Here is a 26,280-nt window from a genome sequence, read left to right as displayed (position 1 = left end):
CATCAGAAGTTTGGGAGAATCTCTCCAGGGTGCTAGCCCACTGGTAAAAGAGGGTGCACTCATTTCCTCAGCGGAAGTAGATCTTGAAATCATGAAAGACATGAAAGACTTGAAGAAGACTTGTCTTTGGGAATCTTTCTTTGCTCTGAAAAGCACTGTATGCAGATACATGCGGCCATGGCCATTTTACAGACATGCGATTTCTGGGGCACCTTTTTCCTTTTAATAACAGATCTTGGACTACCTCACGGCAGACATTTTGCTTCTCCATTAGCACCAGCGGGGAAGTGGGTGGGTTGTATGATCATTATTGTTTGTATTACTGTACCAGCTTGAAACCCTAATCATGGACTAGAACCCCAGGGCACTAGGCCCTGGACAAACACAGAACAAAAAGATGGTCCCTGCCCCAAAGATCTAATAATCTAAGTATAAAACAAGAGATGACTATTGACACATGGGGGAGTACAAGGAAACAATGAGACAATATTGGTCAGCATGATTCAGCACACCAGCAGCCTAACCATTATTATGGTTTTTTTTTTGTAGGCAGCATGGAAAATAAGAATTTTAAGGAAGGTTTTGAAGGAGGATAGTGAGGCAGCTCTGTGGATAGTTTCAGGGAGCTTCTCCTAAGCATGAGGGGCAGCATGGGAGAAAGCATGAAGGTGCTTATTTGAAAATTTAACAAGTGGACAATAGAGGCTGGCATCGCTGGCTGATCAGTTGAGTGGACGAGAGATGATGTAGGTAGGGTGGGAATAGGCTATGAAGGGCCATGAAAGTGAAGACAAGTAGCTTATAGTTGATGGGATTGTTCCTAGAGGCATACCTTGAAAACTGGTGTTAAAGGCTAGATCACTCTCCTGTATTGTTGAGGAAAGCCAGTGAAAGGTGTAATGCACTGATGGGTGGTTGGGCTGTGCATACACACACTAGAAAGAAGAACACAGATTCAGCACATCCGGCCCTAAAAGGAAGATGGGCAAGTTCTGATTACCAAAAATCTAGTTCATGTGAAGTTCCCAGTAGAAATTTGCGAGAAGAAATTCTCACACTCCAAACTTTCTGTTCTGGAAAACCTAGACCCTAAATCGAACATTTGCTAATTTTTCAGTGGAATTGGCAGCATAGGAACATCTTTGTGTCCTGCGTTCTTCTGCAATATGTATGGCACAACTGTCTGCCTAAACATTTTTCTGAAGTGCAGTAGCCCTGCTGGGCCGTCTCCTGAAGAATACGAAAATCGGAGAGACTTCGGGCTTTTGGAATGTCCAAGGGTTAGTTCTGCAGTCCCACCAAGAAGTCCATCCAGAACTGAGTCATAATGAAAGCACATACAGAATAAACAGAGTTTTAGGTGCATTTGGAATGTTCATTTCTCTTGTATTTAATAAGAAATCATGAATAAAATTACACCTGAGTTTGAGATGCTAGTTTCTTCTGTTGATATGTATTTGTGTGTGGGTGGAGCCATCATCATGATTCATGGGAGGAGGGTGGAGAGAATTACTGATATTGCAATCTTAATCTGATTATGTATTTTGTGCTGTGTGTCAAAAGGATGCCCTGTATTTCTTAGTCCTCTGTAAGGACTCTTCAGAAATAGTACTGGAAGAATCAAATCAGAATCACTTCTCTGAGTACATCATCCTCATTCAAGTTCAATGGGGTTTGTTTGTGCTCCTTTGACATTAATAGGAGTGATTTGGATTTCTCCCTTTTTGCTACCGGTATTGTTCATTTGGGCAATTTGTTATGATCTCTTCAAATCAGAACTGCCTCCTGGAATTGACCAGCCACTAAAGCTTCGGTTTTATCACTCGCTATTAGTTATGACGGCTGTTCTGGTAAGTTGACTTGTCTTCAAAGTGGGGATTCAACTTTTATTTTTGACAATGGGACGGGAGTTGAAAGATCTGTAAAAAAAAATTCTTAAACAGTCTTCAGACATCTGGAATATGAACTATTGCAGATTAAATTAATTCTTAAAGGTAAAGACTAGAGGCTGATTTTAGAGTTTATTTATTTAGATTTTTTTCTGTGCCTCTCAGACTCCAGACACTTCATAATTTTTAAAACATTGCTTCAAACAAAATAAAAATCTATATTACACTTATTGAATTGTCCATAGATAGATACCCACATAATAGCAAGCCTGACAGAATTCTAATACATCTGCTTCCATAACCCATTTCCTAGTCAAATATGTCAGAGAAAAAAGGAAAAGTTATTTCAAACTGGGAAACCAAAGTTTTTTGTTTTGATAATTTTGAAACGTTTTCTTCAACTATTTTTGAGTTGAGAAATTCCTCAAAACTGACCCTTTCCCACAAACACTTTCAGGTTTTGACCAATCAACTTTTTGACAGGAAAATCTCACTGAAAAAATCCCATCCAGCTCTAGTTCAATGCACATACCTGCATTTGTGCATTCACTGGGACAGATTGTGCCTTGACAATTCACAGGCATTTTACTACAGCGAAACCTATCTGAAGCAACAACCCCAGAAATGAATAGACGGACTCTTTAGCTACAGATCAGACAAATGCAGCTTGCCTTGCAATACACTATACCCACATTTTTTACATTGCATGTATTATGCATGCACACACATGAATAGAATACAGAAAGATGTGCAACAGGTTATATTACTCTGAGTTTCAGATGGTTGCTTAATCAGAAGTGGCAAGGAGAAGAGTGAAGTTATGTAGATAATCACAAATGAGTATCAATAAAATGTTTATACCACACCAAACCTGCCACATCTGCATGTGTTCTTGATATAGTACACATGGCCCACACACACACACACACACACACACAATAATCATCTAGGATAATTTTAGGGAATTTAAAACATTGCATTGGGCTTATTGATTGTATCCTTCCACTTGCAAAGCTATGGGCCTTAGTTACTATGATTGTGCATGGATCTGAGGAAGAGAAACATTAAAATTAAAACTAAAAACATGAAACATCTTCAAAATGACCAAAAATAATTTTTCTGTCAGTCTTGAAATGTGAATCTTCCAGGGCTAGGAGTGACCAATGCATCCCCTTTCTTCTAACAAATGCCATAAAGCTCTTTTGACATTGAACTTTCTAGCTCATAGACATTACATCTAAAAGTTATTCCTTTTTTATGAAAGAAAAAGCTGGGCCAAGGGTTAAGTATTTGCCACCCTGGACATCGAGCAAGGTAAAGTTTTTTTGTTTGGTTGGTTTGGGGGGGTTTGTTTTTAAAGGAAAATTTCACTCTTAGGAGGAAATATCTATTTGACAGGTTGCTTTAAAAGCATGGCAGGTATTTGAACATACTGAAGGTTTTGGAATGTGATATTAAGTCCTACCTAAGTTGAAGCCTACATTGTGCTATCTTCATCACTATAGTGACCCATGCTAGTTGGATTCAAGCTAGCTTGAATAAGCTAGCCTGTGCACAGCTTTTGCGGTGGAGACATGCCCTTAGACGCCTCCCTGTCTAGCCCCTGTTTCCAAATCAGAAATTATTTTTCCTTTTCTCCCAATATTTTTAAGATCAACCGTTTTTGTGATTATTTGGCTCCGTAAAAATGAATGATCACAACTACGAACAACAGCAAAAGACGACCCTTTTCTGTATAGGGAACTCTGCACTGCACCATATCCCCGTTGCTCCTGTTCCGGGGATAGAGATGACTTAGGTCTCCATCAGTGCCAACCTGGCAACTTTCAGCACCACTCAATTTACTTAAAAACAGTTTGATCATTTCTTGGTTTGTGACCATACTCGGCACTAAAGTGCCACCTCTGTTTTCTGAAATTCAATCCATCCCAGCAAGCTACAGTCCACGCATTTTGTGTAGTTTGAAAGATTTGGGCCTCTTTGCAGTAATCAATTTCGGATCGCTTTCATTTTAACAGGGAAGGATTTTGGAGAAGCTGGGGATCTGCAGTGACATAAGCTTACTCCGGTTTATGCTGGATGGAATACCACCATGGAGAGATTCAAAACTCCTCATCAGAGATCTGAAGTTTGCTGAGGTGCCAGTGAGGGTTTACCAGGCAAAAGCACCATCTGCTGGCCAAAGGAGGGGAGTCCTTTACTTTCATGGAGGTGCTGGCACCCTGGGAAGCATTAGTAAGAAATATCAAGATTAAAATTATGATTGATAAGTTAAAAAAAATCAAAAGGCAAAAAACCACACATTTTTGGAATCTCAGAAAAGGTTTGTGTCTGGTTTGAAGCTTAGAGAAAAACTGGATTTTTTTTTTTTTTTTGCTTTTCATTGACCTGAAATAATTTTTTTAATTTTTTTGGTCTATCCAAACAAAAAACAAAAAACAAAACAAAACAAACAAACCACACAAAAAAAGGAGTTATTTGGATAGCTCCAAAAATGTCAGAAGTGCCTCTGGGCAATCTTCCACGTCCTTGCTCGAAAATTGCAGGTTTCCAATATCCATTCAGTGGTATAGGAGGTTACAGAAGCTATGATGTAGGCCACCGGTGTGGTCTTTTTGTACCCCACTTTATCACTCCTCAGTGTCAGCAGCCCTGCCAGTTTCAAGTGGTGACAGCATCAGAATCCTTCTCTGCACAGAGCTGGTGAGGGTGACAGCAGCAACTGCTCAGCTGACTTGCACCCAAGCTACTAGCTCTGAAACCTGCCTTCCTGAACAGTTTCCCCAGGTAATGCAAACTAAAAGCAGAGTGCCCGACTTTAGCCTCCACCTGACTCTCTCCAACTCTAAAAACTCTCAAAGCTGGACTCTAAAATACGTGGCAAAGAGCAGTTTAAGTGCTCACAAGTATCTAGGGTACAGTAAGAAGGTTCTAAACAACCCCGCTGGTTTCTGGATGTAGGTCAAACACAAGTCAAGGCTGATTTTGAGTGTGTTTTAAAGCATGAATTAACATTTTGTTCCATTACAATACTACTTCTGTTATAGACCAAGAGAAATACCTCTGTGCTTATTGTTTCCTTTTATAGTAACACATCTTTTAGGCATATATTGACTGTAGAATACACCTCTAGAATCTGTAAAAGTCCCCAGACCTCTAAAGATACTTCGGTGATGAATTTGGAATACATGCAAGAGTAAGGTGATATGGATTTGGCCCTTCTTGAGGTTTTGGGGATTTGAAAGCCTTTTCCATATTGAAGTCAGCCCTGATCCACTAACTGATGGAAAGGTTTTATTTTGTGGAGAAATGAACTCAGGGTTGCAGTGGTTTCAACAGCATGTGTGCTCCACACCTTATTAAGGGATATACATAATAACAGATGTCTAACGTATTCCAAGGGCAATGCACTGTTATGACATCAAAACTTCCCAGCTGTAAGAACAGTAAGACAATGGAACAGACTGCCTCCAGAGGGTGTGACAGCTTCTTCACTGGAGGTTTTCAAAAGGAGGCTGGATAGCCACCTGTCTTGGATGGTTTAGACACAACAAAGCCTGCATCTTGGCAGGGGGTTAGACTAGATGATCTTCTAACCCCATGATTCTATGATCAACAGAGTTACACTGGGCAAGAATTTGTCACAAAAGACTACTCATGACTACACAGAGCAGGATTTGGTACTTAGATTTTATGCCATTCTTCACAAGTTTCAGTCTTATTTCTAAAGCATATGGAATATATGAGAACTCAAATATCTTCTTCTTCCTTGCCACTTCCTTATTCAGGGTTAGCAACTTTTTATAGCCTTCTTTCAAAACTCATGATCGTACATAAGGCTGTCGCACAGATTGGTCTCTGAGGTCTGCTGATATTTGGTTCACGTACCGAGATTAAGTTTTCCCCTTTATAATCTTCCATTCACATGTATTAGAACTCAGATACGTTACTCTTGAAAATTTTTGTTTTCAGATGCCTTTGAAAGAGTGTGTCGTTATTTTGCCAGAGAAACCGATTCAGTGGTTGTGTCTGTTGGGTAAGTGAGCTCAACCCAGTGTTTTTATATAGGTTTTTCCCCCAATGTGGCAGTTTACAATTGGAATGCTTCTGTGGTACATGCTGAGATCTGAAAATGGGACAGTCCTTACTATTTTAGCTTGTGCCCTATATTTCTGGTTTGAGGGTTTTGTTCATTTTAGGCATGTATTTTTAGGCAAATCATGCTAGAGTAACAAATAAAATTATTTTAAATTTTGGACATTTTTATTGAACTAATTAAAATACATAGGTTTTATAAATGTGCAAATTTAGAAGGGCATTTTAAAGAGAAGATGCCACACCAATTAGACATAAAAAATGGAAATGAAATTTTTGTAATTACTTTTTTAAAAATCATAATTTCTTTGATATTTAGTTATCGGTTGGCTCCTGAATATCTGTATCCAAGCCAGTACTGGGATTGCCTTAATGCCACCATACACTTTATGAGGCATGTGGAAGATTATCAGGTGGATCCTGCCCGCATCATCATTTGTGGGGACAGTTGTGGAGGTAATTTCGCTACTGCTATTTGCCAAATACTGGTGAGCAGGACAGACCTCCCAAAAATACGTGCTCAGGTCTTGATCTATCCAGGCCTCCAGGGGCTGGACTTTTATTTGCCTTCATATCAGCAGAACCGCTCAGTCCCCTTCTTGTTCCAGGATCGCATTGCCTACTTTTGCTTACGTTATCTCAATAAAGACACATCAGTAGTGGAAGATGTCCTGAAGAGTTCCCATGTTCCTGAGGATATGAAACTGAAGTATAAGAAATGGATAAGTGCAGACAATATTCCTGAGGAATTTAAGATCAGAGGCTATAAACCACAGAAACTGCCTTCATATGAATATAAGCATGACGTTCATGAAGTGACTAAACAAATGTTAGAGGTAATGTTTTCCCCACTTTTAGCAGAAGATGCTATTGTTTGCCAGCTTCCTGAGTCTTATATTTTGACCTGTGAATTTGATGTGCTTAGGGATGATGGACTGTTGTACAAGAAACGATTAGAGGATAATGGTGTTCGAGTCAGCTGGTACCATAATGAGGATGGTTTCCATGGAGTATTAGCTTTTTTTGGTTTTGGAATTTTTTCATTTCCCTCTGCAAAAAAGATACTGGATAATACTGTGAACTTTATTAAAAAATTGTGAAAAATATTCTTTTTTAAATGCTGCAGGTCCTGTATTTCCAATAGCAAGCGCAAAATACTTTATGCAAATAAAGTAGGCACTTTTTGTTTAGGTTTTAGATTTGAGTTCTTTAAAATATGCAGTATTTTACACTTTCCAGTTTCCACCTGCATAATTGTGACCCTCAGATAGAAATTATAACAGCACACAGTAAAGCCAGTATCACCACTGGAAACACGCAATAAAAAGATGCCTAAGACGGGGGGGGGGGGGGGGAAACAGAAATATTCATTCCGCCCGAGCTGACCTCCAGCAACTCATAGGTCTTTGTACAACAGGTCAGGATCCTGAGAGAAGCAACAGGGACAACTCTCCAGCCCCTCCAGGCAGCAGAGCGACAAGGAGAGGGGAAAAGAGGGGCATTGTTATCTCTTGCCCCTTGTCAACATGAAGGATGTTTGGGGAAACACAAGGATGGGAGAGTCTCTTGATGTATAATGCAACAGCACCTCCCTTTTTACCTCCCCCACAGATTTCCCTCTTATTGCTCCTATGATCCTAATGTAATTTCCTTATCTCTGCCCCCCAACATAAGCTTCTGTAAAGGTTGCCTGTTTTTATACTTACCTGCCGGCTTTTGTCACCTGCTTCCTTTGAACCTAGTTTAAAACCCTCCTCACTAGCTTGGCAAGTTAGTGTGTGAAGATGCTCTTCCCCCTTCTTGGTCAATTGGACCCCATCTCTTCCCAGCACACCTTCTTCCTGGAACTGCATCCCATGGTCGAGGAAGCCAAAGTCCGCCCATCAACACCTTCAGTGCAGCTGTGAGTTCATCTTCAGGATGCATGTGTCCCTGCCTGGGCCCTTTCTCCCAACCAGGAGGATGGACAAAAAACACAACCCGCATCCCTTACTCTTTTCCCCCTAGCTCCCAGAGCCCTGTAGTCACTGCTGATCTGACCCATGACCCATGTATGCAGCATGACAGATGTCACTCATGTTGCTTAACACACAGCTGGAAGGTGCTCAGGTCCTATGTAATGGGGGCAGTATAAGAATCTGTACAGAACAGAATAGATCTCAGTTTTTGGGAAGAGCTTCAGCGAGTATCACTGCCTTTTATTCCCCCCTCCCCCAATTTTGTCCCAGAACTAAAAACCGTCAGAGAATCGCTTTGTCCATGAAGGAAAAAGAAAAGTGGTTTTGTTTCTAAAGCAACACACCAGATGGGCCGTATGGTGATGCAAAGCCTCCTCAGAGCATCATTGTAATAAGGGAGGATAACTAGGAGTTCACTTGCCTCTCCCCGATGGATTTCACAGGCTCCTTTTCTACATTCTCTTCCTGACTAGTTTCTTCTTTTGCTCTCTCTTTCTCACACTTTGACATCCTTACCTTCCCCCGTTGTTCTGTCTCGTTCATCCTCAAGATGGAGGGTGACTACGCTGGGCCAGTCAGGGTCTAGTCTTGGTTACGCTTGAATTCAGTGGAGATGCTCTAAGCTGACGGAGATTAGATAAGAGCCACTTGGCTTCAACTTCTTCCTGGCTCCCACCTTCACACCATTCAACATCACTCTCAGCTGCCCTATTCCAGCTACCAAAACTGACCCGTTTACCAACCTCAGGTCAAATGGACCCATTTCAAACTGACCCTCCCACCGATCCCAATTGAAAACGTTCCTCCAAACAGCCTTGCGTCAAGCCTCGTGACACCCAGCTGCCTCATTCAACCTGCCAGGCCACCTTCCAGAACCTTTGGATGGCAACATTCCACACCTGCTGTTAAAAGGACGTCATCACACAAATCAGTCTCTCTTTCTTTGTACTATCTAAGCAGATACAAAGAGGTAAAGAACATCCCTTTATAGGTAGCCTGCTGAGTATTTTTGCAACCCTCTTGACAACTAATGAACTAAGCAATTGTTCACCATGAACATAACCTCAGAATATTGGGAAACTAGGGTTTTGGTTTTTTTAAAGTCACAGGTGTCTTTCTACCCCCATTGATCATAATGCTTCTGTGTGCCAATGATGCCTGAATGGTATAATAGCCCCTGGGGGGACATTGCCTGCCTGTGCAAGTCAGAACAGTCCTGAGGCTATTCTAACTTGTATTAATGGTTGAACTGGCTCCTGGCCAGTAATAGGGGGCATAAATATGGCAAAAAGCTATTTTTGCTCTTCCCAGGTCCTGAACTGAATAGAGCTTAGTTGAGAGCTCCAGAATCAGGGTCATTGTTCTCAGACCTATCTCCATTGTCGTTCCCCATCCCTGTTCCCATTGTTCTTTTGCAAACCTGACCTCTTCCTGCTTCTCCCATAACAGACTTTTCCCCTTCCATCATGCTGTCCCAATCCTCTTGCTACTGGAATAATGCCCTTTTTTCTCACCTACAAATCACCCTCTTTTCTCCTTCTTTCAAACCCATGTCTTTCAGCAATCCCTCTTCTAAACATTAAAATTCCCCACTGCCTCCCTCACAGGAGATGTTGGCCATTGCTTTTTGTTGTCTGTTTTGATTTGATCAGATTATAAAATATTCACGTCAAAGGATTGTCTATAATTATATCCATAGTTTTAACCTGTAGATCTCAAAGCACTTCAGCCAAAGTGGGCAACCATAATTATTATTTTTGCAGATGCAGGCACAAAGACGGCAACTAATGGAGGGGACAAATAATACAGCCTACTTGTCCTGGCTCCCAGCCCCATGATCAGCCCATTAGATCATAGCTGCCCCATAATAGATCTTTGTATAACACCATGAACATTCACAGCACTATATAAATATTTATCAACAATGTTCAACTTCTATACATCAGGTACACTTTACTGTTGTGGACAGGAAATTCTTTATCATGCGTTGCATTGTGAGGTAGCATTATCCAGCCTGGTGAGAGAATTTAAACAAGGACTGAAATTGGTAGTTGTTCCGAAAATATTACAATCACTTTCTCCCAGTGGCTTTGTGGAGAGAGAGTAGGTGGCACCAGCTGTGAACCAGGGTAGCTGCTACTTCAGTGCTGGCAGAGGACTCCTCCAGAGAATGGCAAGGACTCACTTTGTATCCACATACAGAACTAGGCCCTGTGAATAGATTTATTACTGTGGATTGCCTGCATAGCTCATGAGGATGGAGCTCACATGTGCACGGACATGTCCTTATTTAGCTTCTGCTACTGTAACAAAGGCCTCTCTTGAAGAAGGGATGGCTTGCGTTGCAAATATCACCGTATCCAAGAGTCCATGTACAGCATGTTTATTCTCTGCTCCTGTCACAAGGTAATTCCAATCAGTTGTGTAGGTTGGACCTTTAATGGGTTCTATAGTTACATGGCCCCAGCAGCAACAGTTCCGCCACAGATTTGCAGTACAAGTAGCAGAGACTACTTGAGACTTTGAGGAACCAAAGCAGCAATATTGTGTACCCTAAGGTGGGCAGCCCTACCCATTGGAACCCTGAGCCTAGGTCCAACTACTCTAACCATAGGAACCCTAACCTTGGGGTGGAGAGCCACATGGTTGGGGACGTTATAATTCCTTTCAAACAGCTTAATGGGACTAAATCGGGGGGCCCAGATAATCTTCATCCAAGAATATTAAAAGAATTGGCACAAGAAATTGCAAGCCCATTAGCAAGAATTTTTAATGAATCTGTAAACTCAGGGGTTGTACCGTATGATTGGAGGATTGCTAACATAGTTCCTATTTTTAAGAAAGGGAAAAAAAGTGATCCAAGTAATTATAGGCCTGTTAGTTTGACATCTGTAGTATGCAAGGTCTTGGAAAAAATTTTGAAGGAGAAGGTAGTTAAGGACATTGAAGTCAATGGTAAATGGGACAAAATACAACATGGTTTTACAAAAGGTAGATCGTGCCAAACCAACCTGATCTCCTTCTTTGAGAAAGTAACAGATTTTTTAGATAAAGGAAACGCAGTGGATCTAATTTACTTAGATTTTAGTAAGGCGTTTGATACGGTGCCACATGGGGAATTATTAGTTAAATTGGATAAGATGGGCATCAATAGGAATATTGAAAGGTGGATAGGGAATTGGTTAAAGGGGAGACTACAACGGGTCCTACTGAAAGGTGAACTGTCAAGTTGGAGGGAGGTTACCAGTGGAGTTCCTCAGGGATCGGTTTTGGGACCAATCTTATTTAATCTTTTTATTACTGACCTGGGCACAAAAAGTGGGAGTGTGCTAATAAAGTTTGCAGATGATACAAAGCTGGGAGGTATTGCTAATTTAGAGAAGGACAGGGATACCCTACAGGAGGATCTGGATGACCTTGTAAACTGGAGTAATAGGAATAGGATGAAATTTAATAGTGAGAAGTGTAAGGTCATGCATTTAGGGATTAATAACAAGAATTTTAGTTATAAGCTAGGGACGCATCAACTAGAAGTAACGGAGGAGGAAAAGGACCTTGGAGTATTGGTTGATCATAGGATGACTATGAGCTGCCAATGTGATATGGCTGTGAAAAAAGCTAATGTCGTCTTGGGATGCATCAGGAGAGGTATTTCCAGTAGGGATAAGGAGGTTTTAGTACCGTTATATAAGGCACTGGTGAGACCTCACCTGGAGTACTGTGTGCAGTTCTGGTCTCCCATGTTTAAGAAGGATGAATTCAAACTGGAACAGGTACAGAGAAGGGCTACTAGGATGATCCGAGGAATGGAAAACTTGTCTTATGAAAGGAGACTCAGGGAGCTTGGCTTGTTTAGCCTAACTAAAAGAAGGCTGAGGGGAGATATGATTGCTCTCTATAAATATATCAGAGGGATAAATACCAGAGAGGGAGAGGAATTATTTAAACTCAGTACCAATGTGGACACAAGAACAAATGGATATAAACTGGCCACTAGGAAATTTAGATTAGAAATTAGACGAAGGTTTCTAACCATCAGAGGAGTGAAGTTTTGGAATAGCCTTCCGAGGGAAGTAGTGGGGGCAAAAGATCTATCTTGCTTTAAGATTAAACTCGATAAGTTTATGGAGGAGATGGTATGATGGGATAACATGGTTTTGGTAATTAAATATTCATGGTAAATAGGCCCAATGGCCTGTGATGGGTTTTAGATGGGGTAAGATCCAAGTTACCTGGGAAAGAATTTTCTGTAGTATCTGGCTGATGAATCTTGCCCATATGCTCAGGGTTTAGCTGATCGCCATATTTGGGGTCGGGAAGGAATTTTCCTCCAGGGCAGATTGGAAGAGGCCCTGGAGGTTTTTCGCCTTCCTCTGTAGCATGGGGCACGGGTCACTTGCTGGAGGATTCTCTGCTCCTTGAGGTCTTTAAACTACAATTTGAGGACTTCAATAGCACAGATATAGGTGTGAGGTTTTTTTTGTAGGAGTGGTGGGTGAAATTCTGTGGCCTGCGTTGTGCAGGAGGTCAGACTAGATGATCATAATGGTCCCTTCTGACCTAAATATCTATGAATCTATGAATCTATGAATCTTTCTCTCCAGTTCGTGTGAGCCCCCCACCCCCGCCCCACTCTGTGGAATCTAAATCTGCTAAAAAATTTGTCTCCCAGTATTTAATTCACTTCAAAGTCTACTTACCCGAACAGGCAGTAAAACAAAACGATTCAGGGTTAAAACTCGATATCAATGCTGAAATACGGAAGGAAGTCTGAATGAGAGAGAAAACCCAATCTGCAAGTATTTATATGTTTGCGAGAAAGAGATCACTTGTCATATTAGGCAAGTTAAATTAGCTCTTTCTACACAAAGGATCCTTAGATCTCTCTGTGATATTTGGTGACATGCTTCAAAAGCAATCATGTTATACTCCTTTCTTCCTTTTTATATTATTATTAGTTCAAATAAAGTGGATCTCAACAGCTAGGTAAATAGGATAAGAAGGTAAAAAATTATTCAAAATTTTACACTAAGATACACCAATAGAAACAAAACATGAAGAAATAGCTCTGAAAAAGTAACAAGATAATGGACTAAACAAGGGACTCTTGGTGTCAGCTAGAAAACGACCTTTCCTTTGGAAAGATTGTACAGTAGTTACTGTTACAAGCAACGCCTAAGGTGGCTGTGACTGGAAGAATTAAAGATATTTTATAGACCTGACCAAGGAAATCTCAACTTCCACTGTTGCTACTTATACAAGGCACTGTAGAGGAATCCTGTGTGTTCAGTTTTAAAACCTTGAGATGTATCACCTAGGCCTCAGGAAACTGGAAAAGAAAAAAGCTTGTTAGGTATATAATTGGCCACCAGGTGTCACCGAGGAACCAAGTAAAACAAACAGGAGCTGCAGAATAAATTCAATCTGGTAAAACATTTCCGTCTAAATTTATTTTTGATGAAAATTGGATTTTTGCTCACAATGTTTCCCGCAGAGTGATGGCTTTCCTCAAAAATGGTCAGTCTCCATCCGAAAACGGAAGTTTCTGGTTTTCAAACAAAAAAATTAAATTTCCTATGAAAAATTAAACAAAAAGGATCCCCCCCACACACACACGTTTTCATCAAAATTGTCACTAAAGGGGAAATTCTCCCTCCCCCAATAGCTCTACTTGGAATCTTTCTAGTTGAACTCTGCCTACAGAATGGGGTACGATACATTCATGTCATAGTTTGTTTTTAAAATGACTTTTTTAAACGGAATAATTCATGCCAGTTTTATACTGGGCCTCATTTTGGAGATGCTAAGTTCCTACTGCCTTCAGTTAGAGCCTGAGTGCTCAGCACCTCTGGAAATGAACTGCCTGGTATTTTACAGAATGTGGGTCCCAAAATACTTTAGCGTTTCCATAAACGGTGCAGTTACAGAGCTAAATCATATCAGGGCACGGGGGAAATAAAGAAATGTTGCTAAGAAGGAAACTATATTTTTTCAGCTGAGTTTCCAAATGAGAGAGAGAGAGAGAGTTATTGAGGCAAAGAAATGCAGGAAGGCTGGTCAAGATGTCAGGAGCCACAGAAATGAAGGCTCTTGTACCTACAGTGGTACAGAGATACAGGATGGAGACCACTAGAAAAAAATAGGGAGTGCAAAGGAGGAAGAGAGAGTGACCAAAGCCACGAGACAGGCCACAGCAAGACCATAGAGGGCTTTGGGAATTAAAAGAAAAAAATTAAATTGGGTCCTGATGGGAAGGAGCCATAGAAATTGCTTGAAAGTGGGACTGATGTGGGTGAAGTTTTCTGGGCATGTTAGGAGGCTGAAGGCAGCATTCTGTATATGCTGCAATTCAAAGAGCTGGGAACTGAGGGAAGCCAAATGGGAGGCGTTGCAAAGGCTGATGAGGGTTTTGGGAAAGGTGGAACCAATGTACTGCGAGAAGGAGAAGAATAGCACATAGTCACTTTCAAATGCTGGCAGAACATCAAATCAGAATGAAATTGGGAAGGGTGGCAAGACGTGAAGTAAGAATTCTTCCCTGCCATCAGAATTGCTTCCAAACACCAAGGGCTAAACCAATGTGGTACAAATGGATGTAGCTCCATTTGAATTCAATGAAGAGATACCAATTTACACCAGCTGACAATCTGGCCCATTTAACGTAGTTTGGAGTTCATCCCCCAGTCTAAATGCAGAACCACTATTGATGAACTAAACAGATTGCTCCCTTCCTTGCTAAAATAGGTATTTTAAATTCCTGCTGTATTTTAGGCTGACCCTTCTGGTGCCTGTTGAGGGGTAAAGGAATGAGGCTGTGGATTAGCCCAGGCCGAATACCACCATACATACAGAGAAAAGCATCCGAACTTTTGGATACTTGTCTGAATCAAATTTCTAAAAGATTCAAGACATTGTCACTTCCTCCCCCTCCCTTGGCCCTCTGGAAATAGTGAGATGCCTAATTTTAGAAGGTTTAAAATTACCAGCAGCATCAAAAATTAAACGCATAAGTCCCATGTTCCTCGGAATGAACACACTGTAGATACAGAACTGTCCTGCTGACTACCTGTAACATTGTTAACTTTGTACATGTACAGTTTAGGGTTAGCTGCTGTACTTTGGCTGGCTCTATCTCTCCATGAATAAATCTTCACATCACTTGTGTGGGATGTCAGGATGGGCACACTTGCCAGAATAGCTGCTAGCAGAATTTTATACTGCTGTGCAAGAGAAAGCCTACATTAAACGTGTGAATCCAGCCAGTTACAGTGCAGACACATACTATCTTATCTTTGCACAATGTTCAATGTGATCTTCTAACTAGTATTTATCTGCAACACTTGCCCAAATTGTTATGAAATCATTTACAGTGTCAACAGTGCTGTGATGAAATATTGGGTGCTACAAAACATTCTCCAGTGTTGTTTCAGCTTGGGAGTACAACCCATACTCTTTTGTGGATGTAAATAACCTAGTTATATATCCAAGACACTTCAGAAACTGGAAGGAACATCAAGTCAAAGTCAGTTTTCTGACTACATCACTCCCAGACAAGAGACATGGAGCTTGTTTACTTCTTGTTCACAATTGCAGCAGAAATATTGATTGTTTCTTTTACTCTGGTGGCAGCATGGGCAATTTATTATGATCTCTCCAATTCAGAAATCCCTCCTGGAGTCGAGCAACCTGGAAAGCTTCGCATCCTTCATTGCCTGATGGTTATTGTATGTTTTCTTGTGAGTTTTCCTGGCTTGAAACTGTGTTTACATTTTGGTTTTTGATTGACATGGGAGGGTTGGAGGGGAAGCAGGGGGAATGTTTTAAAAGTAAATGTTTAAATGTGGTGCGCTCTTCTGAGCCAGAAACTAGGAGAGATGGGACAAGTATTTAAGATAAGAAGAAAAGCTGTCTTTGAGTTATGGAGCAAATTCCATCCTTCTCCTGGATATGCTCTTGCCAGCAGAATTTGATGCATAAGTCAGTGTGGCAGAGAATTCAACTCTGAATTCCACTGTCCAGGGACCAGCTGAGATCAAGTCTAGTACTGAGGGGCCTGGAAATCTGCTGTTATGTACATCCTCTACTACCCCTGCCCTTCAGTGAAGAGGTATCTTAGGGCAACAGCAGCTACTGTCCTCAAGGCTGCTACAGACACCTGTAGAACAGCAGCTGGCCTGACACAGAGGTTTCCTTTCCTTGCTGCTCCATCCTTGTGGAAATACTTAGGGTAGAGTGTTCACAAATTCTGATATCTGCAAGGAGATTCATGCAATGCATACCATTTAGAAGCAACACCCTGCTTTCCACCAAATAGATAAATCTCACTGTGTGAAATATTTCCGTGCAACATAACTCAATAAAAACTGCTTGCAAAACTGAAATGGTTTAACTTTTTTAAAAAACTGGTTTGTATGGGCTAGCACGCCTTCATGTTCAAAAAGATGTTGCCTTTTCCATAGCTTAGTTGGATTGTTGTGAGCCCACAGTGCCAGGTTTAGGTGTGATGTGCCCTTGCATGTTCATGCAGATTTGCATATGTTCAGAACTATGTATGGGAGTGAAATTCACAAGCTAATAGCAGCCTCAAATGTTTGCAGATAAGTTGGTGTGTTTTGATTGTTCCATAAGGTGGAAAGGTATCAACTTTTTGCCCCCCGGCTCACTTACAGCTATTAATTTTCTTGTTGTCTAAAAGTCCAATGACTTTTAAAAGTTGGCAAATGGCTGTGAATGGACAAAGACTAATTTTGACAACTTTTGAGATCTAAGTTGAGCACATCACACAATTCTAGTGCTTGTGTAATGAGGAGATGATTATTTTATTTCTTGGTTACAGAAATGATAATCAATTTCCTGTATCTGAGGCACAACTGCATTACCAAAGTTATCTGTCTGACAGGTAGTTTTACAGTACAACTTTTTAACAATGGGGATTAGATAGCTTATGGGGATTGGTGATGGAATACAGAGCCTTTTACCTAGGTCAACTGTTCAAATTAACCTGTCATGGCAACCACAACTCACAATAATCTGAAGGCTATTTGGTTATCTATGTTGAAGGAGTTGGTAATCTTAGTTCACTTTCTAGTGGACCAATGACCACTATTGGCATGGACTGGAACTTTGTTAGCATTCTTGGTAAAGGACTTATTAGGCCATGAGGGCTAAAGCACCCTCTTGTTTGAGGCATAAAGACTGGGAGATGTAGGGGTAACTGGCACAGCCACTATCAATGAGGCATTTATTCTGAGGAAAAACAGAGGATTCCATCTCCAGGCCTATCAACATGGCAACTTTTACCGTCAGAGCTGGGGGAAAATTTCCACACGAATAGTATATTCACCAAAAAAAAAAAAAAAAGGCAGGTATGGGTAAACCAAAAGTATTCCCAGATTTGACACAAATTCACCAAATAGTTCTGGCTAATTCCCCCTGGCTTTAGCAGCCATTCATACAACCAGCAGCAGGTGACAGTGTCCTCTGTGTAGCCCTGTGGTTGGGATGCTCACCAGCATTCAATTCCTCCTGCTGTCTGATGTGGAGAAGAAATCTTAACTTGGGTCTCACACATTATGAATGTCTGTGGAGTATGGCTATGAATGACAGTGAATAGCCACTGGGTGAGGGAAAGAGAGAGGCTGACTCTGTAGAGGTGGTTAGCCACTCATTCATCTGTGGTATGGGAGACCCAAATTCAAGTCCCTGTTCCAATGAATATTTAATTATTTATACACAGTTCAGCAGCGTTATCAAGGGAGACAGAAAGACCCACACCAGAATGCCCCATAGCCCAGTAGCTAGGGTACTTTTGTGCACTGTAGGGAATGCAAATTCAAATCCCTTCTCCACATTAAATGGAGGGAGGAACTGAATACAGGTAGGTGCCCTAACCACTGGACTAAAAGCTATAAGGAGGGCACCAGCGCTGCCTCCTCCTATCTGCACAGTGGCCAGCTCTGGGCCATCTTAACTAATTTCTGGCCTTCCTTGTTCCAAACAGGGTAAGATTTTTGAGCGTCTGGGTTTCTGCTCTGAGATCAACTTCATCCGCTACACACAAGATGGAAAAAGCCTGCAGGAGGACCCCAAACTCTTCATAAAGGACCTGCAGTTTGAGGAGGTGCCAGTGAGGGTTTACCAGCCTAGAGCGCCTTCTGTTCGCCGAAGGAGAGGCATCATCTACTTGCATGGAGGAGGCTGGATGTTTGGAAGCATTAGTAAGTCATTAAAGGGGGGAAAAAACCACGAATGGTATTTAAAACAAATAACTCATCTGAACTGTTTAGAACCTCAAAAAAAGGTTTCAGGTCTGTTTCCCATTTCAGGAGAAGTTTTGGATCAGGTCTTATTGTATCCAAATGAAGTTGTGGCTTCCATGTTAGCATCTAAATGCATGTACACTGGTTGCTGTTGGTAAAACCAGCTTTCAAATCCAACCTTCTGAAGCCTGATGGCTAACGCCCTGTTTTTATTTAAATTTGTGCAACGCCTTTGAACTCTGAGGGGAGGATTGAGGTCTGTAATGTTAATTGGTGCCTGTATTTTGGGTGTCCATGTGATGTTAAAATGTCACATGGAGGGTTTTGTTTTTTGGGGGTGAGTGGAGAGTTTACACTAGATAGAAAAGATTGCCTGTCATAGGCCACCCAAAGCTTTTCCACTAAGATTGGAAGAAACATTCTCTAGGAAGTGGATTGTCACAGATTGCATTGAGGGCTAACAATGCTATCTTTGCCACAAGGAAACTAGCCTCTTGTTTTCTAGAAAACTGAAAATACTCAGGGTAGAGCTGGATGAATAACTGATTTTTTCAGTTCACAGGCAGCTCTGCAAATAAATTAAATAAATAAATTAAAGCCATCGGTTTGGGTCAAACAGAGTGGAAACCGTTGTTGGTGGACTTTGTTGACATCCATTTTATAATTTTCAGCCCAGTGGGTAGGATGCTCACCTGAGATGTGGCGGACCCAGGCTCAGATCTCTACCTTAGAACAGGGATTTGAAGTCACATCTCTCTTCTCTTAAATAAGTGCCTCAACCCCCAGGCTATAGGCTATTCTGGGGCTGGTCTATTTCTATCTCTCTTGGTATAGCTGTTCCACTTTGTATAAAATACTTGAATAGTCACTGGGCCAGAGAGCAAGAGTGAGAATGACTCGATAGCCTGGGGCTAAGGGGGATGTAGCAGGGGGAACAGCCAAGGTAAAGTCCTTGTGCCAATGAATAATTATCTGTATAAACTGGAACAGCTGCAACAGGAGAGACAGAGTGCCCCACCCTAGAACAGCTCATAGCCTAGTGGTTAGGGCAGTCAGCTGAGACGGTAAAGACCTAGTTTCAAATTGCTGCTCCAGAGCAGTGATTCAAACCTTCATCTCCCACATCCAGATGAATGCCCTAACCACTAAGCTAAAGGTTATAAAATGGGCAGCAGCACGGCTGTTCCTCATGTTGTAAACCTAGCTCTCCCCCGAAAAGAATTTTGGCCAAAACTATCTGGTGAATTTCTGTCATATTAGTAAATAGTTTCAGGTCGAACAAAACTGCATTTTTTGGCAAATAAACTACATGTCTGGAAATTTTGCCCCGCTCAAACAGATTTTTGAAGGGTCTTCAAGCCAGTCTCCAATTTTGGGCACACTTTCAGTTGCAGGTTTAATATCGTGGGTGCAAATTTAGGGTCCTTTTCAAGACAATTTAGCCATCGCTATCCATTTATTGCCATAGAAAGGATCAAGAGACCAACTTCTGCCCTCAGTTTCTCCCTTTCAACCCCACTGCCTTCACGGAACAATAAAAAGGTGAGACAAGTACAAGGCAGATTTAACACAAGCACATTAGCTGTGTTACAGAATATACAACAGTATTGATTGGACTGCCTCAGAGCAGTGTTATGTGATATGGTGTCAAAAATGTTGATGACCCCTCTGGATTAGGGCTCCCAATGCTGGTGGAGCTGAACAGTAGAAAACTTTTTGAAATCTTCCCCGGCGTATAGAGAACCTACCCGTGCCTACTGTTAAATCAGTAGTAGGTGGTATGTGTTATTTGGTTGCAGTGGTGGTCTGAAAAATCCATGCCTGAGCTTCTTAGAAATATGCACGTGAAGGGAAAGGTGAAAAGCGTTGCACTTTAACAGTGCCGCAAACAAGTGAAAATGCAGTTCATGAGCTAACAAATACAACTATTTGACTGGCAAAAACAAATAAACCCAAGAAGACTAGAAATAGGCCCAAACCAAAACTACAGATTCACCCCACACTATTTAGGATGGAAAACTTTGGATCCAGGTCTGGATTAAGAAACAAAATGTTCCGCTGGGACTCATCTTAATGTAAGACACTAATTCAGTGCCATTGGAAACATTTGTTTTCAGATTCCTATGACAGAGTGTGCCGCTATTTTGCCAGAGAAAGCGAATCAGTGGTGGTGTCTGTTGGGTGAGTTAAGCCAGTGCAAATGGAGATTATGTACAAGGAGTGGGTACGACAACCCTGTGCAGTATCTTTGGGGACCGTTGTATTCAATGTTTATGTATTATCGTGTTCTGCTTCCTGTGGGAGGGTTACCATAGCTCTTCCAGGAACTAGAACATTGGGGGTTTTCATACATCAGATCAACTGCACCCAGATTTCCCCTTAATGGTCCAGCGAGAGCACCCATTCTCAGGCTTCCAGCTCTGCAGCCATTGCCATTTGGGAGTGGAGACCTGCCTCTCCCTCCATCCTGACTGGGGTATTTCCAGGCTTCCCAGCTGCCTGCCTTCACTGTGGTATTTCCAGCACAGACTGGCTGCCCAAGCACACCTGCTTGCTTTCTCTTCCGAGACGATTCACAGTGTGACTGCCCATTGTTATAGATATCACACAGCTCTTTTTATGCTAGTCTATTTTATTGGTAAATACACTACAGAAAAAATATACTAAAAACAATAAAAACCTACTTACATACTAACAAGCTTACTAGACATCCACCCAGTTCTAACATAGGCTCCAGCAGGAGCAGTCCTTCAAAACCCCACAAAGGGGGGTCTCTTGTTTGGTCACAACTTCATAACAGCATCAGCTCACAACTAGCACACTCCTCACATTTTATTCCACCCTTTTTTACAAGTCAGGATCTTTGATCTGGAGTTTCTAGGAGCAGGTAATTAGTAAACAATGGGTTTTCCTCACCAGGGCGTACTTCAAAAGAGTGGTTTTGAAGTGGATCATTTGAATTCCCCCAGGTACTTTCTAGGAAACCCACTTCAAAGGGCTTTTTGGAACAATGCAGGTGAAGTTCTTAATATCTTTCAGGGATTGCATTAGTCAGTCTCCTAAAGAAGTTACATACTATGACAAAGCTCTGTCCTTGTCTCCGTGGGTCCCGCGTTTCTTGGCAGATTTCGCTAGCCTCAGAGGCTCGCTGTGACCCTCTATGTAGGCCTTCTCTCTCTAGAGGCAAGGGTCACAGCCGACTGAGCCATTTTCATCATAAGCCAGCAAGGGAGGTGAGGAGAAGCTATCCTCCCTTGCACAGTCTCTGTTGTCTCCCAGTCTCAGTGATTAATCAGAGGGCAAAGGGGGGGAGCCTGGGTCAGCCCTCTGCTCCGGGCTCCAGCCCAGGGACCCTAATAGTATCAGCTATGGTAACTGCTCTTTTAGAAACAGGATGCGTACAAATCCCTGGGCTACTTCCCCACAACAGCCCCCCGTGTCCTCAGGCTTCACTTCACCATTGCCTCAGGGCCTCCTTCCTTGTGCCTGATATGGTGTGTACTACTTAGTTCTTCCAACAGTGTAGCTTCCTCCTTCAGCTCCTGACACCCACACCCTCACTGAGTGACTGGGAGGCTTTTAACTAGTTCCAGCCAGTCCTTGATTGGCTTCAGGTGTCCCAATCAACCTAGCTATAGCCGCTGCCTTCTAGAAGGATCTTAATTGGTCACAGGTGTCTTGATTAACCTGGAGCAACTGCCATTTGGTTACCATGGTACCAGGGATTTGTTTAGCCTGAGGCTAACATACCTGTTCCTCACTACTTTACTATAGCCGTCTGGCCTTGCCCCGTCACAATACCTACAATTCCACAATATCACACACTCAATTGCATTTTTAATTCAATGGACCCCAAAGACGATAAACCTAATTCACAAAGGTCCAACCTAATTCAATAAAGTATATTCAGGATATTGCAGGAAATTGTCAGTCTGTCACAGGGTTGATTGAGGCAACTCGCTGAGATGGTAAACAACTCCAAAGAGGTACCACCAACCTCTGGGTTGGTTTGAAAGTTCTGGTTGAAACTGGATTTTCCAGAGACCAAGAGACAAAGAAACAGCTTTTGGTATAAAAAGCTGAGCTTGAACTAATACAGGGTCTTCCTCTTGATTCAGCAAACAGATAGGATCTTTGGTCTTAGTAGGGTCCCAGGCCTTATTGGCCTACCACGGCCCGGTAAAACCAGTGGATGATTTTGGGTACATTTAGTGTCTAAATCTGTTTATGGTTTATTATAGGTTTTCTTTGTGATGCTTTTACCTTAAGAATAAATGTTCTCTGCTGAGAAAGAGCTGTGTGGTAACTCGTAATTGCTGGTATATTCAGAATATTGGTACACTGGTCATAGATGCTGGAGAAAAAGCCACCCGGGGCTGGCCATCAGGTAGACTGGCTTGCTGGGAAGATCACAGTGTATGTCAGGGGGCTGTGGACCCTTAGAACCCCTGGTCAGAAGGGAGTATGACACAGGTCCTTGCCCAGGGACAGATGACAACTAGAGACCTGACTGGGCAGTTCTGGAGTGGACCATGGAAGGGGGATACAAGTGCAGTTACCTGGAACTGTGACAGAGAGTTTAGAACTTGCATGTTGGACTTTCAGGAATATGCCTTTATTGGAGAACTGTTTGTCCAGCATTCACATTCTGCACTGTACCCCATTTTCCTCCATGCTGCGATGATGCCGGGCCTGCCCTGTGATACAAACTAGTCATCCCGCTACCCCCAACCCTGGTTCCTGCCATGAAAACAGAATTTTTTCCTTTGCATTTAATCCAATATTTACTATGTTTTTTGCAGACCCAAGAAATAGTTTACCTGTGGTATGCAAATGTTATTGAGAAGGTCACACAAGGTTATGCCGTAGAACGAACAAGAGGGCATTTGAACACATGTCTAATGTCCTCTACCCTTTTTGGGAGAGCATGTGCTTCAAGCCTGTGGAAAGCAGATCTTGCAATAGGAGCCTCTTCCTCAGGGTTACTTTGTTTGGGATATGTTCTTGTATTACGTATACCATTAAATTAAGAGAGAGCATGCATCATTTTCCTATTTACAATACACAAAAGGTGCACGCCTCTCTGAAATGCCTCTTTCTCTTGTATCATAACTGCTAACATAATTGCTTCCTGTTTAGGAACGACTCCCCCTATTTTATTATTAGTGAACTATTTGTTCTTTATTTGCCTTTTCTGTCAAAAAACTCTCCTTGTCCAGTCTATTGCAGCAGAGTTAAGAGAAGTGTCTACCGCTTTCTCCTCATATGTCCCTCTCTGAAGTTTCTCACATTGGGAGGCAGATACTTGGCATTTTCAGCACCCCAGATTAATGTCAGGGAACATATCTACTTGTCGCCTCCTACTTGCTGTGCTCCACCTTTTAGAAATACTTCCTGTCTCCTTCACTCCCACAGTGGTGACTTTCTTTCATGCCACTCGTAACTTAAACATTAATTAGGAGGCTGTGGTTATCAAGAGGCAGATCAAGGCCCCTTTAAAATCTTGGCCCCATGTATTTTTAAAATATTTACTATATTCACGGTTAATGTTGGATCCTTGTTTGATTGGTCCTTTCTCTGAAGCAGTCTGTCTCTCATAAAGAGAGCTGATCATGTTTTGGTTCTGATTGTTTTCTGCTATTAAGTGGAGCCCATTCCTGCGGGAAGACTGTCTATTGAAATTTGAACAGTTGCAATAAGATTGCAACTTTATATAAAGGAAATGCTTCCTGCCCACAGAGGCCTTATTTATTTTTTGGCATAATAGTAGTAATTATTATTATTACTAAATAGCACACTTAATAGTAACCGTGTACAGCTCAATGAAGAAAAATGCAAAAGAATGACAAAGCAAGGGTACTTCTTAGACGCCAATAGCCATTTTGAAGAGCACATCCATACAGCTTAGAGTGAAGAACGAAGCTCCACTCAAAATTAAACTCACTATGAAGGGTATCCCCAACTCCTTCCAGTTCAGGATATTAAAATTTTTCCAGCACATGGACCCTGGGAGAGGAATGGTAGAGGGATGGAAGAGCAGAAGAAAAACAATTGACTGTAAATGGAAATTAGTTGGTTTGAACCTCCTCTCCCAATTGTTGTCTTTCCTTGTTGATGAGTAGCAAGTAAAAAATTTTAAAAAACCTAAACAGAATATTAGGGGAAGCTAAAAAGGATCCTCTTTCTGTAAGAAAATCCCGTCACCAAGAATGAAGAATTTTGAAAGAAAATTTTCAATTATTATGACTTATGTTATTACAGCTGTGCCTTGAGGACCTAGCTGAGATCTGCACTCCATTATGGTAGATGCATTCGATTCCACAATGAGGAGCAGTCCCTGCTTTTTAGAGCCTCCAATCTAAATAGATGAGCTGTGTGAGTAACCGATTTTTCAGTTCAGTAGGTGAACTAAATGATTTAAAAAATTGGTTTGTTTCCACCGAAAACAAAAATTTTCTGGTGAATCACAACCCCCCCACTCGAAAATGTCATTTTGGTTTGAACAAAATGTTTCATTTGACCCAAAACCAAATGTTTTGGGGGTTTTTATTTAAAAAAAGCCCACCTTTTAAAAAATAAAATTGACTTAAAATTCAAACAAAAATAATTTTTAATTGAAAAATCAGAACTTTTTTTTAAAAAAACATCGAAACAAAAATTTTTTGATTATTTTCGCCCCCTGAAACGATTTGCCGAATTCAATACAAATTTGCAAAATGTTTCGGACAAACTTAATCTGCATTTTTAGGCAAAAAGAAAAGTTGTGTCTGAAAAATTTCAACCTGCACTCTGAACAGACAGAGCAGTCAAAGCGCGTGAGGGAAACAGAGGCACAGTTAGATGAAGAAGCTTGGTCCATGGTGAGTGACAGGCCTAAGAATAGAACTATCCCTCCCAATGCCCAGCCCTGCTTCCTCTCCAGTAATCAATGTCTCCAATGTTGTAGGTATCGTTTGGCTCCTGAGCACAAGTATCCATCTCAATTTAGGGACTGTCTCACTGCCAGCGTACACTTTATGAGGACGGCAGAAGACTATGGGGTGGATTCTGCCTGTGTTATCATTAGTGGGGACAGCGTTGGAGGCACTCTTGCTGCTGTTGTTTGCCAAGCATTAGTGAGCAGACCGAATTTTCCAAAGCCACTTGCTCAGATTTTGATTTATCCAGGCCTTCAGGCAATTGATTTTTATTTGCCTTCATATCAGCAAAACTGTGCAGTGCCCCTCCTGTACCGAGAGCACGTTATCGGCTGTTGTCTGAAGTATCTGGAGAAGGACTTCTCAGTATTGGAAAATGTCATGGAGGGGACTCATGTTCCTCTGGATGTGAAACAGAAGTGTGGGAGATGGGTAAATCCAGACAATATCCCTGAGGAGTTTAAGGCCAGAGGCTACAAACCACATTTGCCCACTTCATACTCAGATGAAGTCTATGAGGCGGCTAAACTGGCTTTTGAGACAACTTTTTCACCTCTTCTGGCTGAAGAGTCCATTGTCAGCCAGCTCCCCCTGTCTTATATTTTAACGTGTGAATACGATGTGCTTCGGGATGATGGACTGCTCTACAAGAAACGGTTAGAAGACAGTGGTGTCCCTGTGACTTGGTACCACGTTAAAGATGGCTTCCATGGAGTGATAAGCCTATTTGATTTTGGGATTCTATCATTTCGTTCTGGTAAAAAAGCAATGGATGACATTGTAAACTTTCTAAAAAGCTTATGAAAACTGTTTAAAAATGTTTGTATATATTTTAAAGTCTATATTGATACCAAGTTTCCTGAAGTCTGGATCAAAGATTACTATGACAGGATTCAGAGTAACAGCCGTGTTAGTCTGTATTCGCAAAAAGAAAAGGAGTACTTGTGGCACCTTAGAGACTAACCAATTTATTTGAGCATGAGCTTTCGTGAGCTACAGCTCACGGGGTTTGTGGTTTTGATTCTGCTCTCGTGTTTTAGTTGGGAGGGAAGGGGAAAAATAAACAGGCCTATTTTTAAGGCTTATTGAGTTCACATTCTATAAGAATACAGAGTATTGTACAAGTTTCTTTCGTTCAGTTTTGACTCCCAGACTGGAGTAA

The 26,280-nt window shown here is 41.6% G+C and overlaps 2 protein-coding genes across 2 annotated transcripts; both read left to right on the top strand.

The window, feature by feature from the left end:
• The first annotated feature begins 1,667 nt into the window (after window positions 1-1,667).
• On the top strand, window positions 1,668-7,084 carry LOC144276995 (arylacetamide deacetylase-like 4). Its single transcript, XM_077837475.1, has 4 exons — window positions 1,668-1,850; window positions 3,908-4,124; window positions 5,862-5,925; window positions 6,304-7,084. Exons 1-4 carry the CDS (start codon window positions 1,668-1,670, stop codon window positions 7,082-7,084), a joined length of 1,245 nt encoding a protein of 414 aa, XP_077693601.1.
• An 8,417-nt stretch (window positions 7,085-15,501) lies between these two features.
• On the top strand, window positions 15,502-25,922 carry LOC144277056 (arylacetamide deacetylase-like 4). Its single transcript, XM_077837580.1, has 4 exons — window positions 15,502-15,678; window positions 17,943-18,159; window positions 20,319-20,382; window positions 25,148-25,922. The coding sequence occupies exons 1-4, from the start codon at window positions 15,502-15,504 to the stop codon at window positions 25,920-25,922; spliced, it is 1,233 nt and encodes a 410-aa protein (XP_077693706.1).
• The last annotated feature ends 358 nt before the right edge of the window (window positions 25,923-26,280 follow it).

This window comes from Eretmochelys imbricata, chromosome 18 (assembly GCF_965152235.1).
Source record: "Eretmochelys imbricata isolate rEreImb1 chromosome 18, rEreImb1.hap1, whole genome shotgun sequence".
Lineage (NCBI taxonomy): Eukaryota > Metazoa > Chordata > Testudines > Cheloniidae > Eretmochelys > Eretmochelys imbricata.
The sequence above is the reverse complement of the archived record's forward strand: the minus strand, read 5'-3'. Positions and strand labels throughout refer to the sequence as shown.

What these genes read in the sequence shown, in the direction of transcription:
- LOC144277056 (XM_077837580.1), top strand. Translation starts at nt 15,502, where the DNA reads ATGGAGCTTGTTTACTTCTTGTTCACAATTGCAGCAGAAATATTGATT. An exon ending in TGGTTATTGTATGTTTTCTT is followed by an intron (nt 15,679 to 17,942) that starts GTGAGTTTTCCT and finishes TGTTCCAAACAG; the next exon opens with GGTAAGATTTTTGAGCGTCT. An exon ending in TCAGTGGTGGTGTCTGTTGG is followed by an intron (nt 20,383 to 25,147) that starts GTGAGTTAAGCC and finishes CCAATGTTGTAG; the next exon opens with GTATCGTTTGGCTCCTGAGC.
- LOC144276995 (XM_077837475.1), top strand. Translation starts at nt 1,668, where the DNA reads ATGGGGTTTGTTTGTGCTCCTTTGACATTAATAGGAGTGATTTGGATT. An exon ending in TAGTTATGACGGCTGTTCTG is followed by an intron (nt 1,851 to 3,907) that starts GTAAGTTGACTT and finishes TCATTTTAACAG; the next exon opens with GGAAGGATTTTGGAGAAGCT. An exon ending in TGGCACCCTGGGAAGCATTA is followed by an intron (nt 4,125 to 5,861) that starts GTAAGAAATATC and finishes TTTTGTTTTCAG; the next exon opens with ATGCCTTTGAAAGAGTGTGT.